At 43.0% G+C, this 16,372-nt stretch overlaps 1 protein-coding gene across 1 annotated transcript; it reads right to left on the bottom strand.

Moving 5' to 3' along the window:
- Positions 1–1,298: 1,298 nt before the first annotated feature.
- Positions 1,299–15,861, bottom strand: LOC139918347 (BRCA2-interacting transcriptional repressor EMSY-like). The gene is made up of 16 exons (XM_078286426.1): positions 15,855–15,861; positions 15,063–15,104; positions 14,089–14,168; positions 13,406–13,643; positions 12,840–13,058; positions 11,999–12,148; positions 11,256–11,429; positions 10,952–11,088; positions 10,181–10,354; positions 7,918–8,128; positions 7,105–7,269; positions 5,930–6,085; positions 5,383–5,543; positions 4,337–4,906; positions 3,761–4,177; positions 1,299–2,413 (listed from the first exon to the last, which is right to left on the bottom strand). The coding sequence occupies exons 1-16, from the start codon at positions 15,859–15,861 to the stop codon at positions 2,219–2,221; spliced, it is 3,096 nt and encodes a 1,031-aa protein (XP_078142552.1). The 3' UTR covers positions 1,299–2,218.
- Positions 15,862–16,372: the final 511 nt, after the last annotated feature.

Genomic DNA, 16,372 nt, shown 5'->3' with positions numbered 1-16,372 from the left:
ATTTATTTTTTTTTTTTTTAAACAGGCTATGGCAGGATAAGGCCCACAAGGAGAATCTGTGGTTCCAGATGCTGGGTCCTCTTTTTACTTTTTAAATATTATTGCATTGTGTATTTACTCCATTTCATAAGGGGAGTTCTAAAATGTATGATCACAAAGGGAAAATTCACCCCAAAGGATCCTATACCAGACAAACATTTTTGGGAAATAAACTCAGACGGCTAACAGTAATATGGGTATTGTCTGGCTGATCCTCAGTGAAACATTACTAAATCTTAATTGATGGCTCTAGGGTTGTAGTTTTCAATTGTTTTTTGGAGAAAGCCTCTATTGTTGCATGGTTGCCGCCTAGAAACATCCAGACTGCTGTAAGCCTTCAAACTGATTACTGAGGATTCCTACAGCGGTCTGTAGCCTTCTGGTCTAACCTCAGACAACTATTTGTCCCTTCCAGACCATGAACTGAAGTGGTGGTGGTGGTGCAAATTGTCAAAACCATAGCAGTCTTGTGCAAGCCTCTCCAGGGGAGGGATGCGTCTAAAAAATGTCAGTGTTTAAGTCTTTGTGGTTCTTTGAAATGGAAGATGGCTCTGTGTCCCAATTTTCTGTTTTAATGCTTTATACACACCAGTATGGATTATTGGCGTTAGTTGAGATGTGTTGACAAGTGACATTGTTAGAGTATTGATGAAGCACAAGTGCAGTGGTGGGTGGGGGATTTGAGGAAGTTGAACATTTCCAAAAGCGATATCTCGCACAGCGTTTGTCCTATATTCATGAAATTTGATCACATATGCTCTAAAATTTGCCTCTGGGTGATTCAGGTCGCACATGATGGACTTTCTGATGATGCTGAAAAATGATGTGTGTATCAATAGTGGCCTGAGATTCAGATGGGAAATTCTGAATTTTGATGTCATTTTGTGATCACAGCTCTTAGAATGCCATGGCAGGACAGGACTACTTGCTGGAGTTTTGCTTTGTGGTTGACATTACAATGTCCGGTTTGCCATAAAAACAGGAACTCAGATGTCTCATCACGAAGTTCCACAGCCAAATTCTACAGAAAACTTCAAGTCTGGTGTCTTGACGGCTTCAGACGAATTTAAACTTTCTTCCCATATGACTTGAAAGCAGCTTTCGACTCCATTTGGTAGAAAACCACAAAGACACGCTCATATCCTCTGGCTTGTGGCATGTTCATGTTTCATTTTTCCCCTTCTATGCTCAAAAGCACTCATTTTTTAAATTAAGTGGCTGGTAAAGAAGTACAAACTGAAGTGTTCCACTAGCTGGTTTATTGTGCAGATTAAATGATTTATTTCTCTCAACTAGTCCTCTAGTTTGAAAAGGTATAAAAGAAATGCACGGTTTGAAACTATGCAAAAACAAATCCATACTTCTTAATTCTCACGTCGACATCTTGAACTTCCAGAATATATCTTACAAAAAAAGTTTTTTTACATCATATCAGTTATAATGAACTCATATATCTTTCTTCCTGGACCCTCTGCTGGTTCAGCTTTATATTCCACATACCAATGGGATTGCCACCTTTGCTTCCCTACTACATTTCTGAATAAATTTCAAATCCCCAAAAGTGTCTACATGACACAGGTGCAGCTCAGTCAGACGCATCGAACTAACATCTGTTGAAAATCCTTCAAAAGTATCAAAAGAGCATGTCCATCTGCAACGGGACAGTCGCTTTCTACAAAAAATATGTATGACCGAAACAATTACTTAGGGAAACTGATTTGAAACACTCGCTGAAAACATGTACAGAGGCCAACGCTGCGTTCAGCTGATTTCCAAATCATCCGGTTCATGAAAGTATAAAGTATGAAAGTATAGTCTTGCACACTCCTGCAAGCAACGTTATTCACATATTTGAACAATTAAGTCTGTTTTGAGAGGCTGCTTTCCAACTGTCTGCTGTCTGGGACCGGACTGAAACTAAGCCTTCCACCTCGTTCCCGTATTTTTACATCCAACGCTCCTCGGTGGCAATAAAAACCACATGTCCCATTTGTTGGTGGGGAGGGGGAAAAGGTCTGTTTACATTATTTTACACAAAAAAAAAAAAAAAGAAGTGAGCATCTCTTTGTCCAGTGGGTCGGAGGCCACAGAGAAAATCAGAAAAGTCTTGTTTTGTCAGAAGCCCGGCGCTACCGGAGGTCCGAGGAGGGTGTGTGTGTGTGTGTGTGCGTGTGTGTGCCTAGGGCTGGTCGGGGGCGTCCTCCGTGGGGCTGGCGGCGGCGGCCTCGTCGTTGCTGCTGTCCACCTCCTGCTCCATGGGGCTGTCCTCCTCCAGCTGCTGGCTGGTGTAGTTTGTGATCTCCAGGAAGCCGCTGGGCTCCACCACCACGTTGGACTGGCTGGAGTCCGGCAGGATGGAGTACTGAGGGATCACCTGCGGAGGGAGCGCGCACTGGAGTGTGTGTTGTCGAGGTTAGGGTTACGGGCGATGGTAACACTTTGCATGAAGTGGTCATTAACTAATGTTAACTAATGCATTTACTGACATGAATTAAACATGAATAACAATATCAGCAAAGATTAGTTAATGTTAAATGCACATTAACTGCATTGATGAATGTTGTTATACATGTTTGTTAATAATGTTAACCAATGTGTTTACTACAACACAACAGGAATACCAAATGACATGAATAACACACTATTCATGTTAGGTAATGCTTGTTGTGACTTACTCACTTAAGTTAATGCCAGGATATGTTTAAGTAATACATGAAGATTATCTTTGTTAATGTCACTGTTCATGCTTAATTCATGTTAGTAAACACATTAGTTCACATTATTAACAAAAACGTATAACAACATTAAATAATGCAGTTGTTCATGTGCATTTTACATTACTAATCTTTGTTGTTATTCATGTTAGTAAATGCATTAGTTAACATTAGCTAATGGACACTTAATGTAAAGTGTTACCCAGTCAATTCAATTCAGTTTCAAGTAGGGTTACACAGACATACTGGTTTGCCTATGTTGGCCTTTTATTAAAAGGAGAGGTGCGAGGATACTAATTCTTCAGAACTGATACGAGTTCCAAGTACGTTATTAACTAGATCAGCTGATATGAGTACTGATCTGAGTACCATTCAATTGACATTCATTCATGCTGCCTAGTATTGGCCTATTACAAAACAATTACAGGAATAAGTGCTTCATTTGATCAAAATTTGCAACTGGAAATTATCTAACAATCCTCAGTCACACAAACGAAAATGATAATAATAAAATAGGAAATGAGAAGAACGTTCTTTTTCACAAACATTTCAGCATTTTCATGTTGTTGTTTCATGTTGGATTGCCTACCAGTGTCCAGCCAGCCAGAATGAAAAATGAAAATGAAAAAATAACTACATAAACTTTGATGAGTGTGTTGCAGTTTTTAGAGATATACAAAGTATGTTAATGAATATATGTAAGGAGGACTCTATAGTAAATGGAAATATAATTTTTGTGTTTTTCAAAGAAATCCTGTTCACTCCATACATTTACACCAAAGTGTTTTATGATGAAGAAAGATTCGTTTCCTTGCATTATTCTGACACCTTGGCACAGCTGGGACTTTGAATCGCCACACGGCAGACATTTTCTCGCATGAGTACTTGGGAGCTGGATCGGCACCGATTCCAATACTACAGATACTATCAGTGCACCTCTAATTAAAAGTCAGATATCGGCCAGTCACTAGTACACCGTCCAACTGAATTTGTACCCAACAGCTTACCTCAATCACATCCAGGTCTTCTTTGTTCCTCTGCGCCGTGAGGCCCTGCATGTGGCTGAACTGGCTGTGCTGGGGCTTCGGGTGCGAATGGTGCATGGAGGCGCCGGAGCTGCTGATGAACTGGCCCGAGTCCAGCGTCCCCGAGACGGCCCGCACCCCGACGTCTAGGGCCTTCCCCAGCGGGCCGCAGTCGCTGGACGAGTCCACCACCATGGGCTCGGTGCTCGGGTCGATCTCCGCCTCCATCATGGAGATCTTCAGGATGTCGGACACCGAGGGCTTGCCGCCCGCCGGCCTGGAGCTGGACTCGGGGATCAGCTTGGCGGCGGCCTCGCCGCTGCTGAAGACCGGCGTCGAGTGGTGGGTGCTGCCGAAGGTGATCTTGGTGACGGTGGCGCTCTGCGTGATGATTGGCTGCTGCATTAAAGAGATTGAATATTTATTAAACATTTGCATTCTTAATACTGGCATTTTCTTAAAGCAATGAACCATTCAAAGCAGTGTTTTACAGTGATTTTAGAACAGCTAAGTGGAAAAGTCAGTGTAAAGCCACACCTGCCTGACCTGAACACTCACCTGGCTGGAGGCGGTCTTCTCCGTGCTGACGGGGTGGTGGGCCTGCAGCGGCGGGGGCCCGGACATGGGCGTATGGATGGGCCTGTGGTGGGACGTGGGTGCTTGCTGGAGCTTGGGGAGCTGGGGCGTCAACAGGGGCTTGGTCGGCGTACCCGGGGCGGCGACCTTCGCCCCTCCCTGGCCCGACGCCGGCAGGGGTCTGTCCTTGGGACTCTGGGTCAAGACCTGGGGCTTGGGCGGACACTGCTCGCGTAGCTTGGGGAGTTTCTTTGTCAGAGACGGTGTAGAGGGGAAGATGGCGGAGGAGGAAGAGGAGGGCTGGCTGATCTGCGGCTTGCTCTGAAGTTGCGGCAGCGGCGGCTGGGCGGAGCCGGGCGCGTGCCGACTCTGCTCGGCCTCCGCCTGGCTCGACGGCAGCGGCTGAGCACCCAAGGAGTGGGTCGTCTGCTTCGGGGGGTCCGCGGCCGATTGGCTGGAGCGGTAGAACAAGCCCGTCTGGGGGTCCAGGGTGTCGCCTTCCAGCTCCCCCGCCTCCAGCACGGTCTCCAACTTGCCGTGGCCGTCAGAGGGCTGAAACACATTCACAAAGAAGAATACTGAGAGAGAGGATAAAGTAGATTAGATTACATGATACTTTACTGATCCCTGTGGGGAAACTGAGGCATTGCAGCAGCAGATAGGATCTATAAGAATAAGGCAAATAAAAAGTACTGAAGATAATCTAAAGTAATTACAACAATTGAACCTATTGAGAATAATACATGCAAATAAAGATACTTAGATGTGAGAAGGTTAGGCTAACACTATGCCCCATTTGCATTGTGTGTACAGTGTGTGCTCCGTTGTGCAGTCGTTCACTAAAACATTCATTTTGATGAAAGCGACACAGAATACAAAAATCAATATCAGCCACTTTAGCTCTTGTATGTACGGAAATACGAGAAGGAGCGTCCGAGGGTGGAATTTTCCATTAGAGGACATCATCTGAACATATTGAACATATGATGAATGCTTTTTTTTAAAGTCATGCTATCAAGTGGCCTCACCATCTGGCAGAGGTGTGAGACCGGGGCTGCAGAGGAGCTGGGAACAGGCTTGGCCACCAGCGTCACCTGGCTGCTGGTCTTGTAAGGCTTCCCCGGCTGCTGGCTGGAGGACATGACCCCGTCGTCGTCGTCGCAGGGCAGACCCACTCTGCCGGCTTTACCTGGTCAGGGAAACCCCGGGCATGCCGTCACGTTTATCGTTAATCACGTGCTATATGTAAACACACACACTCCTGACAAGAGCTCCATTTTCCCCCAATTACACTGTAGCTTGCATACAGATAGATAGAATTCATAGTAACATATTAACCATATTTTACAGATGGTAACTGCTATAAACATTTGTATTTATTTACGTAAGCAAATCTTTTGGTTTTATAAAAAGTGTAAGGTTTTCATTCCCTTTCATTCTCACAAAGAATAAAAAAAAAGAGCCTGTATCAAATTTGAGGTATCTTCACCGAAAATTTCCAAACAATGTTCCACCCTACCCCCGACTGGGACCTAACAATGCGTAGGATTTATGTTTCAGATTGCGGAGGCACACCTGCTGTGACGTACTCGCCGCTGGATTCGGCTTCCGACGTCGAGGGCCTCGGCGACTCTGGGCTCGGCTTCTTCTCCTGGGCCAGCTGGATGGGCACCGCCATCTGGCTCAGGTCGATGGTGTGCTGCCTGGGTTTGGACTCTCCCTTCTCCTTCACTGTTAGGAGGGCAAACACCGATGTTATTGGTAATCTCAGTGAAGGACTATATATGTTTTGGGTTTTTTTTGTTTTCTAAATCAGATGTCTGAGCAGAGAAATCATTCCGGTGTGGTGTGGGAGGATTTTACTCAACAGTCTGTAAAACCTGCAGTGAAACCTGAGCTGCTGACCCAACCTAAAACTATTTTATTGTCTGGCTGTCAATGGAGAGTTTTAGTGTCCTGTGATGGTCTAAATGCTGTTTCAGAAAACAAAATTCCTGGAGAAAACAAGAATCCTTTTGAATTTTTTTGGGCATGAAAAATCTAGCTACAAGTGTTTCCATGCTGGTTGATTGGCACAACAGGTGTAAGTGCTTCATTGAATTCTATGTGAGAAACTTGGATTAGCACTTTAACATACAATGCTGAAAGAACAGGGTAAGGACTGAGTAAAGTGGAAGATAGACCGCGCTTAAACAACTAGAGACGAGGTGCTACTTTAAATGAGCATCCATGGAAGATGAGGAGCCACACTCTCTCCATTAAAAAGTCATCTTTATTATTAAAAATGACCTGATGTCTGATGACGGTCCTAATGAACGAAGCATCATGATTTTAATAATAAAGATGACTCTTTAATGGAGAGAGTGCGGCTCCTCATCTTCTAAGGACTGAGTAAAGACAAGCTCATGTTGGTAATAACCAGGTCATCTGTGGGTATTATATGTCACTGTGTGAAGGTTATATGGTATTCAATAAAATAAAATGTGTTTTTAACACCAATAGCAATTTTTCAGCTAATGTTTTTAGAAACCCTGATAATGCCATTGCATTGGGATATTTTTGCCCCATTTTTTGGTAATCATACCGTAAAAATGTGACACTGGCTATGATGTCTAGTTGATCTAAGTGTCACATATGAGTGATATGCACTCATACACATAGGCATTTTTTTTCCTAACCACCAAAGTTGCTCATCCCTTATGTTTGCAGCCTTTACATGACAGAAAGCGTCACATGGCAGCTGCTCTCACCTGTCTGCTGCAGCTCCAACAGGGCTTTGATGGTGGAAGTGGCTGACTGGGATTCCCCGCCGGACACATCCTGGTAGATGATGGTGGGGCTGGACTCCACGGCCACTTCTTGCTCAGCCCAGTCCTGCTCTCTGGAGGTCACCACGTGCACTACAGGCTGAGGCTCTGACAAACCACGGGGGGAAATGACAGGGCCAATTTGAATTTTAAAACGCACCTCGCAGTCCCAGAGATTTGCATTGCAAACATTTGCCTTTTGTTTTTTGAGGCAGCGGGGTGAGTACTGGCTCAAATTTTTATTTTTTTTAAGATTTATTTTAGGCATTTTATGCTTTATTAGACAGAGATGGTGTGAGAGAGACAGGAAGGTATGGGAGAGAGAGAAGGGAGGACATGCAGCAAATTAACACGGGCCCGATTCGAACCCGGGTCGCTGGGGGAAGGACTGAGCCTTATATGGTACGCGCTCTACTCTGTGAGCCACCGGGCGCCCCGAGTACTGGCTCAATTACTGGCTAAAGACCAAAGGTGAGCCACTCTTTGCCACATGGGCATTATTTTCAGCGTCAGCCGGTGCAGGCAGAGTGAAAACATAGTTATGATGGATGTAAATGATGCAAATTTCCTGGAAAGAGATGTCAAAATTCTCCAAAGATTGCAAAAAAGTAATTTCTATCTTGGCCAGCATGCAAAATAAATGAAGCTAGTCATCTGATGGTAGTTTTACTTGCCCTCGAAAGAGTCAAGCACCAAACAGTGATATGGTTGAAGCTGTCATGTCTTGCGCCCATTCCATGTAAAATGGAAGTCTACCTCGGGCGCTGCTGCGGGAGGCCTCACCGGATAAGGTGCTGCTCTCTGTGAAGCCGCCGGACTCGTCCTTGGCCGGCCCGTCCTGGCCGGAGGTCTGGCTCTGGCCCAGGTCTGACGAGCGGGAGACCTGCTGCAGAGTCTCGGTGACCAGCTGTCTGGTCTGCTCGCTCACCACCGCCGCCTGGAACACCGGCTTGGGCTTGATGAGAACCTGGAAGGAAACAGAGAAGAAACAAAACTCACTGGCAGAGTTTGTGTGATGTTCAGTGTTTTCTTATTCATTAGTGTGAATTATTGGGTCAGATTTCTGTCAAATTTTCCAGCACCACCGCCCCCTTTTGCTGATTTGCATGTTCCATAAGCAGCTGATTTGCATGTTCTGTAAGCAAGCAAAAAACAATCCACCTACTCTAGCCAGATGGTATATTTTGAAATAAATGCTATATGTGAAAATAGGTTTCAATATTACATACAGTATGTTTAAAAAAACACATGTGACATTGTATCATTGGGTGTCATCGCTGTCTTTGGAAACATTAAAGCGTTTAATAAATTTGGCATAAACACTTTAAAATTATGAGATGACAGATTGCAGTTTTAAAGGTGAGAGCTTCCTTTGCCGTTCTGGCAGATGTAGTTAGTGGTCCATTGAACTTGCACATAGGCTGGATAATCAGGGTGGCTGTTAAATATATAACTATAAGGTAAACATATTCCTGTTTTATAACAAGAGGTTCATTCTGACATTAACAAGAGGAAGTGGTTCTCCTGCCACAATCCTCCATCCGTCAATGTTGCTCATCTCTGACCAGGAAGAAGGTTGGAGGAGATGAGCGAAGAAAGAGAGCATGAGAGAAAAAAGAAAGAAAAGGAAGAGGAAACGTCTTGTAGGGTGCTAGTCAAATACGGGCCCTCGACCACTGCACATCCGAGAGCAGTGGGCGTTTCCATTTAAATCACTACATGTACTTTCAAAGCAGCAGCAGTCTTAGTATGTGTCAGAAACAGCTGAATTTCTGCAGAACCCAGCCCTACATGTTCAGACTTACACAACAGAGGCCAAAAAATCCCCTAGGACTGAAAAACACCTGTAAATTCCCTACCAGCATCTGAAACAAACCTGTTTAGAAAAATGTCGATCTGGAGCTAAAACACCCTGGGAATTGTCTGACCTGCATCCAGACTGAACTAAAGCTACATGGATCCGCTTCACACCTTTATGACTGTCAATACCGCAGTCCATCAGTTGCATTGTTTTGAAGAAAATGTTTGAAACTGAAGCCTTTTACTGGGAAATAACCTGGAGGAAAAGTGAACTAATTTCTTGATGTGGCCAGGCGGGGACAAGCAGTCCGAGGTGGAACAGGGAAGCTTTACCATTGTCGATACGCTACATGGCTCCCAGCTGGCAATGCCATATCACGGGTCTGCAAAATTACCCCATACCTGCAGCAATAAATTCAGACCTGAATATTTAGGAATTCATGAGCCAGAGGGATCAATATTTTACAGGAGCAACTCTGGCATGAAGGCTATCTGCAGGTTGCAGAAAGCCAAAATAAGACTTCTTTAAGACCTTTTACTTGCTATCTGGAACTGAAGTTAAGAGATATTTAAAAACCAAAATATAGAATCAAAGCTGGCAAAACCAGCCTATTTCCAACTGAACACAGCTAATCAAAGTTCTTAGACTATAAATGGGCAGAGTTAGAAAAAAAGAGACCAGGAAATTAATTGTTAAGGGTCATGTTAACCTGATCACGTAATAACTGGTCTGAATGTAATGAAATGTCCCTTGAAATGGGTCAAAAATGTAATAACACCTGCCAGATAATGTAATAACATCACATAATTACATTAACAGATCAGTTAACAATTTTTACTTTTTACATCATTAGATGTATCAATAATAACAACTCAAGTTATTACATTATTGGTCAATATTATTATTACATCACCAGTTAAAAATACAACATTATCCAGGAATTCTTTAAATTAACAGGTTTTGTAAACATTTTTGACGCATTTAAAAGGGACATTTCATAAACTTTTGACAAGTTATTACATTATGAGGCAGTTATTGCAGGGCATGAAGTCCAGCTGTGTTTAGTAAAGCAGATAGGATGCATATTGTACTACTAAGACTGTTCTGTGTTAATGTAAGAGTGGACATGCAGTGCAAAAGTCCCAAAAAAATAACATGAAAAAATCACACTTTTAATGACAATATTTAAGACATTTTCACAGTTTTGACCTGACTGACCTGCGTCTTGCCTTGCTGGCCGTAGACTATCTTGGTGGGTATGATCTTCGTGGCGGTGGCCTGGGAGCCGGAGCTCAGGCCTTTGGGCTGGGTGACGATCATCTTGGTGATGGGTCTGGAGGCGGTGATGATGGCAGGCTTGCTCCCCTGTACGGCCTGAAGGCTCTTCTCACCCTTGTGCACAGAAGCGTATGGATTAGACAAGTAGTGTGCAATGTATCATAAAACTAAACGCAAATAACAGGTAAAACAGAGCTGCAAAGTAAATTGTACAACGGGTAAAGACCAAAGCAATGTAGATGTTTTGAATTGACGACATAAACACATGCATTAATAACTGAGTTACCCACATAATTAATAATCCTACTACATATAATAAGGTGATTACAGGTTTCTGCCAGATCTTTGCAATGCAAATAAAAATTAAGACCACTTTCATCACAAAAAATGACCTGAAGAGCAAAAAACATACAGTAAAAAAAACAAAAACGTACAGTATATGTCTGTGCAACCAAGGCAATTTCTCATTAGAAAAGTAATACATTGAATAAAAGCTTTATTTTTAAGACCTATGAAATTGTATTTAAGCCTCAAACACATTTAACTGTATTTAGTTAAAGAGACGTTTTCTAATACACACAAAGCTAGACTGCCTTGTACTAACAGAAGGCTGTTGCCAACTTCTCAAAGACCAAAACACTGGTGTCAAATGTTCTGGTCGCCCTGGAAGGAAAAGCAAAAAGCTTCATCATGATACGGTGTTCAACTGACCCCAGCGTTTAAAAGCGTGGTGACCACATTCTTGCCAGGCAGTCCTTGGATGGTCGCTCCTTTCCCCGTGGTTTTCTGAACCACAATGACATTTGGCTTGGAAGTCATGGGGATGGTGGTGATCTTAGTCGTCGTGCCTTTAAAAAAAAAAAATTAAATTGGAACATTTTATTGTGAAGTGGCCTGGAGGGAAGGGAACAAATTCCTTCTTTAAGCCTGTTAACTTTATTGTAACAACTTGTTAACAACTTCTATGGTTTCAGATGCATCCTTGCAGTCCCGCTACAGGATGGAGTGAACTCACCGGACACAATGTTGCTGCTGATGATCTTTCCACCCAGTGTGGCCAGAGACTTTGGCACCACTGTGATGATGCTGCCGCTGGTGGTCTTGACGTACGTGGCCCCGCCGGTGGTTGCCGATATTCTGGCGCCGATGCTGGGGCTGACAGTGGGTCTCGTATAGGTGGCCTGGGTACCTGTGTGTAAAAGAAATGTAGCGGTGTTACTTCATGAGGCACATTAACAGGCACGGGTCTTTAGGTTAGTGATGAATCAGCTGCTTTGGTGCTCAAGTGTCATTTCAAATAGAAAAGGTTAGCCCCATCTGATGTTTTTCGCAAATAAATATAACATTAATGCTACAATATGCAACTTTTTCCACATAAAAAAAAAAAATAGGATGTAATATACATTATCGGTCGGTGTGTACATTAATCCCCTTGTGAGCCTGAAATTGCTGATGATGTTTGGGACGTTTTTTGAACCTACAATTGCCATCTGCTATTGGCTGATCTTTGGTTTCTATAGGGTACAACAGGTGGTGACATCACCTGGCACCAAAGACCAGCCAATAGCAGATGGTAATTTCAATAGCACGCTTGTAACCATTAGATGGCAGCAAACCCACAAAAGTGGTCTAGGGTTTAGTTAGTAGGACATCGCACAATGACAGGGTTTTTGATACATAACTTAAACAATGTGATGAAAGACAGAGACTTCATTCACCAGATCTGAGAGTTTTTTTACAGTGTTTGAGTTCACCCACCTGTTGGCTGAGAGACCAGCTTGGTGGTCATGATGGCTCCGTTGCTGCTGACAACCATGATCGGGGAGGAGCTGCTGCTGGACAAGCCCACGGAGGAAGGCTTAGGCAGGATCTTACTGGGCTGAACCTGCTGAGTGATTATCTTCACTCCTACAGACAAAGTTCATTCATTCATTCATTCATTCAAACCTTTATTTAAACTCGAAGAACCATTGAGGTTGCCCTCATTTACAATGATGTCGAGTTACAGACAAGTTAAAAGTTAAAAATAAATAGGACAAGACATAGATGAGAATAAAGAAAATCTATTAAAACAGTTACACATTGAGACAGGGAGGTTTGTGATCATGGTTTTAAATTGTCCATAGGTTAGTTGAGTATTGATTTTTAACGTGTGTTGAAGATCATTCCAAGAATTAGGGGCACTAAAATAAAAGGCTGACTTTCCAAATTTAGACCGTGCTCGGGGGACCTTAAGCATAAGCAAGTCATTTGAGCGAGTTTGATAGGGTCCAAAGTTCCAATCCAGCATCATTGAAATGTAAAGTACAGTACATTTACTCATTAAATAGCTTAGTCATATACTGTGTAGTGATGGGATGTTTCAACTAGAACTTCATTTAAAGTAATAATCCATGACATTTTCAATAAGTAAATGTCTCATTTTGCTACTCTCTATCACTGATTGATATAACACAATACCGATTCAACCTATAACCAGTTCATGAAAGCTTTTACATTTGCTGTTCTAAACACCCGGCGTCTGGTAGGTGTGTCTCTATTTGGAATAAATAAAACATGAAGATAAAGTCATGAATCAAACCTTCCTATTCCTGCTCACCTGACTCTTGTTTGATCTGAATGGTGGGCTTGGAGCCGGGCGGGGCGGTGGAGGTCTGGGACTGGCTCACACTGGAAGCCACTAGAGGTGAGCCCTGCTGAAGCTGCTTGGGTGACTGCTGTTTGGGGAACTGGGCCAGGATCTGAGTGGGAGACCCCACCAGGGTCTTTGGTGAAGGAAGCCTGGCTGAGGCCACCTTCACACCAGCAGAGGACCCACCTGGAAGAGGGAAAAGAAGGACAGTGACGCTGTGATCAAAACCAGACTAGGTGACCTGCCTCTATGGTGCCTCTATGGTGGATGGACTATGTTCTACAGAATTCTTACCCGTGTTTCAAGTTACTCTAGCACGGCTAATGGCACAACGGTACAATACCAGAATTACACCAGCAGTTAGTTTTTTTTTTTAAAGTTAAATACGTCGAAAAACACTTCTGCTCTACCTCTGGTTTCTCTATGCTAGCTAAAGCTCCGCCAACAAACCATCTGATAAAACTGCTAACAGACATGTCTGTTCTTAAGGAACTGATACTTGTCACTTATCGTAGTGTAGAGCGAAGACGTACACGATGCAACAGTTGACATGACCACAGAAGGAGTAGACGACACCACTGTGGTCACTGCGACTGTGGGATTGGAAGCAGGGCCGGAGCCGGCCGGGAAGACCACCGTCTGCTTCTGGCTGGAGCTCGTCAGCATGGACGCCGACCCCAGCTTGGACACCGCTGCGTTGTTGTGGGAGTGAGACTTGGACAGGATGTTGGGCACGAAGTTGGAGCTCGGAGAAGTCGTCACAATGATCACCTGGTCCAAGATAAGACGGGGCAAAAGGAAAATAGAAAACATGCTCAGCAATTCATTTCATCACAGAAATGACCCACATTATATATATTATATATATTATACTGTATATCACATTATAATAATTTCAAATGAACAGGGAACTAAAGTACACCTGATTCATAGAATAATTCATAAACAAATGAAAAATTGAACACTACAATAACACTATGAGTGTCACCCCACACACACACTTTTGGGTGCTCAACCTCTGTGAGTTTACAAAACAGTTGGGCTAGATAGAGCAAACACTTCAGCCAAGAAAGCAGCTTTGAACAGAGACCAAACTGTCGATAGCATTACTGTCTGCAAACTAGATGTTTGCACCATCGACACCAAGGGTAAATGTTTGTACACTGGGCTGAAAACAGGTCTTGAGGACAGCAGAGATGAAATGACAAGAACTCACCTCTCCATGAGACTCACGCCGTTGAAGTAGACGCAGTCGAAGACAAAAAGGCACACTTTGGCATCTTGGAAGGCTGCTTTCTGAAGGGAGACGGAGACTCATAATACTGCGGGCACTTAGATCTTTAAAGGCAAAAATCCCACCCAAAAGTACAAAAACGTACAAAACAACTGGTTTTAGCATACTGAATGCCCATTGTCCATTCAAGTGTTGATATATTTCTCTTGAGTTACTTTAGTTGGCAAAAACAACAGTTGTTTTGACAGAATCATTTTGTCCACAAACTTAAAGGATAACGCTGGTGTTTTTTAATGCATTTCTTACCGTCAACAAATCCTATGTAAATAACAAAATCAACAATGCGTTTGCTCTACTCCCGTTACTTTCTGACTTCCCACGTACCGTTTTTAGCCTTCAACCCGGAAGTCATTGGCTCCAACTGTAAGCTAAAAACCTTTAAATACAGCTCACAAAGACATAGTTTCAATTTTACAAATCGCTAACTGTTACCATGAAAAGTCAGGCTATTGTAGTTATTACCAAATCAAATTCAAATGGGATCAAATTCTTCATTACAACGGGGACCATTTTCGGTGCTACGGAACTACTTTCCTGAGATCGCAAAGTGTTTACGGTCGGCTTATTAAGGAAGTAAGATTTTATTTATTATTTTTATTTTTATTATATCAAGTTGTTTGAGGAAAAAGTCGGCCAGCCCGGTGCATCGCGATGATGAAATATGCTGCCCAGTGCAACGGCATGGCTCTTTGACGTGTTTTTAATACAATGGAGTTCTATGGCTACTGAGACATGGCTTTACTGGGCATCGGCTACATGGACGAGACTTGTTGGGAAAACAAAATCATTGGTGATTTTGTTATTTTCATAGGATTTGTTGACGGTAAGAAATGCATTAAAAAACACCAGCCTTATCCTTTAACAGTGAGCTGCACATTGCCTGGGGTGTTCCTCACCTTGTGAACACCCAAGGTCCCAAAGGGCAGGGGTTTGCTGGTCTTTGTGTCGATGAGGAGGACCTCAGCGTCCAATATCATACTGTGGCCGCCGGCAAAAGCCTGGGGAATGTAATCTTTAAAATGGGCCACCTGAAACATTAACATGGACATAGACAGGCTTAGGCACTGACCGGAAATCTTAAACTGAAAGGCGCTAAAGAAAGAAATCAGAATAAAACAATCGTTAATATTATTTGGAACAATAACAAATCAAAGAATCAAACTTTATGCATGTTACTACACATGATTGTGTCCCTCGTTGCAGGTTATGCTTCCATAGAACTCATTTTGCCTCAGCTAATACCTTTATCGCACTCTGTTTAGACTGAAAGGTGCTCCTCCAGGTAACTGTCATCAATACCAATGTGACAAGCTGAAATAGCAGCTAGGTAGACCTTAATGGTAAAGAAAAAGGCTTTTATCATCAAAAAGGTCTTTCAGAAGTGTGAGAACAGAAAGTAAGGGGAAGCGGAGAGGCCTATAAGTATTTGGATGGGTTTAGGCACATGGCTTGTACACATCCCAAAAAAATCCTCATGTATAAAAGCCCCAAGGTTTTTTTTTTTTTTTTTAAACTTCACTGCCTTTTCCCCAGTGGCTTAATGCTTGGTAGGAGTCAAAATGTGTGCTTTGGAAGCTAACTAGAGTCCAGGGATGCTTGGAGATATAGAATACACGCACAACAGCAACCTCTAGTGGTTTGATGGGCTACTGGGCATGAAATGAAGCTATTTATCCTTGTTTGTATACGGCTCATGGCCTCATGCTGAGAGAGTGAATGCAGGAAAAAAAAAAATCGCTGTAGGGAATAACTGTGATTATACCATGGTCTGGGTGAATACTCGATTCTGATTGGCTGCAGGGTGTCCATTAATTCCTGATAATGGACACCTAAGTAGTTCCAGTGAAACTGTCTGTTCACCGTTCTAAATTAATGCGGTGGCTACGTAGTATCAGCCTGTATCTAAAATGAGTAACCATAGCAACAGGGACGCAGTCAAAGCCTCCGTTTACTCAGTTCATTTGTTAGTGAAAATCTTGATATTGATTTGGGGACAATGACATGGCTGGATAGCTAGCTAGTCTTGTTGTTAAACATACTGTCAAATTATATTTACTGTTTGTCAACCGTACGCAATGTTATTGACTTTGAATCTTGCTAGCATAACGTTAGCTTTCTGGCTCATAGCTGAGCCAAAGGGTTCTATGAGCTGAGCGGACTAGAAATATCTCCCGTTGCCAAATCGTATCTAAGGTTCGTCCTATTT

The sequence above is a fragment of the Centroberyx gerrardi genome, chromosome 11 (genome assembly GCF_048128805.1).
Source record: "Centroberyx gerrardi isolate f3 chromosome 11, fCenGer3.hap1.cur.20231027, whole genome shotgun sequence".
Lineage (NCBI taxonomy): Eukaryota > Metazoa > Chordata > Actinopteri > Beryciformes > Berycidae > Centroberyx > Centroberyx gerrardi.
The sequence above is the reverse complement of the archived record's forward strand: the minus strand, read 5'-3'. Positions and strand labels throughout refer to the sequence as shown.

What these genes read in the sequence shown, in the direction of transcription:
- LOC139918347 (XM_078286426.1), bottom strand. An exon ending in GGCGTGAGTCTCATGGAGAG is followed by an intron (nt 13,644 to 14,088) that starts GTGAGTTCTTGT and finishes ATCTTGGACCAG; the next exon opens with GTGATCATTGTGACGACTTC. An exon ending in CATGTCAACTGTTGCATCGT is followed by an intron (nt 13,059 to 13,405) that starts GTACGTCTTCGC and finishes TCCCTCTTCCAG; the next exon opens with GTGGGTCCTCTGCTGGTGTG.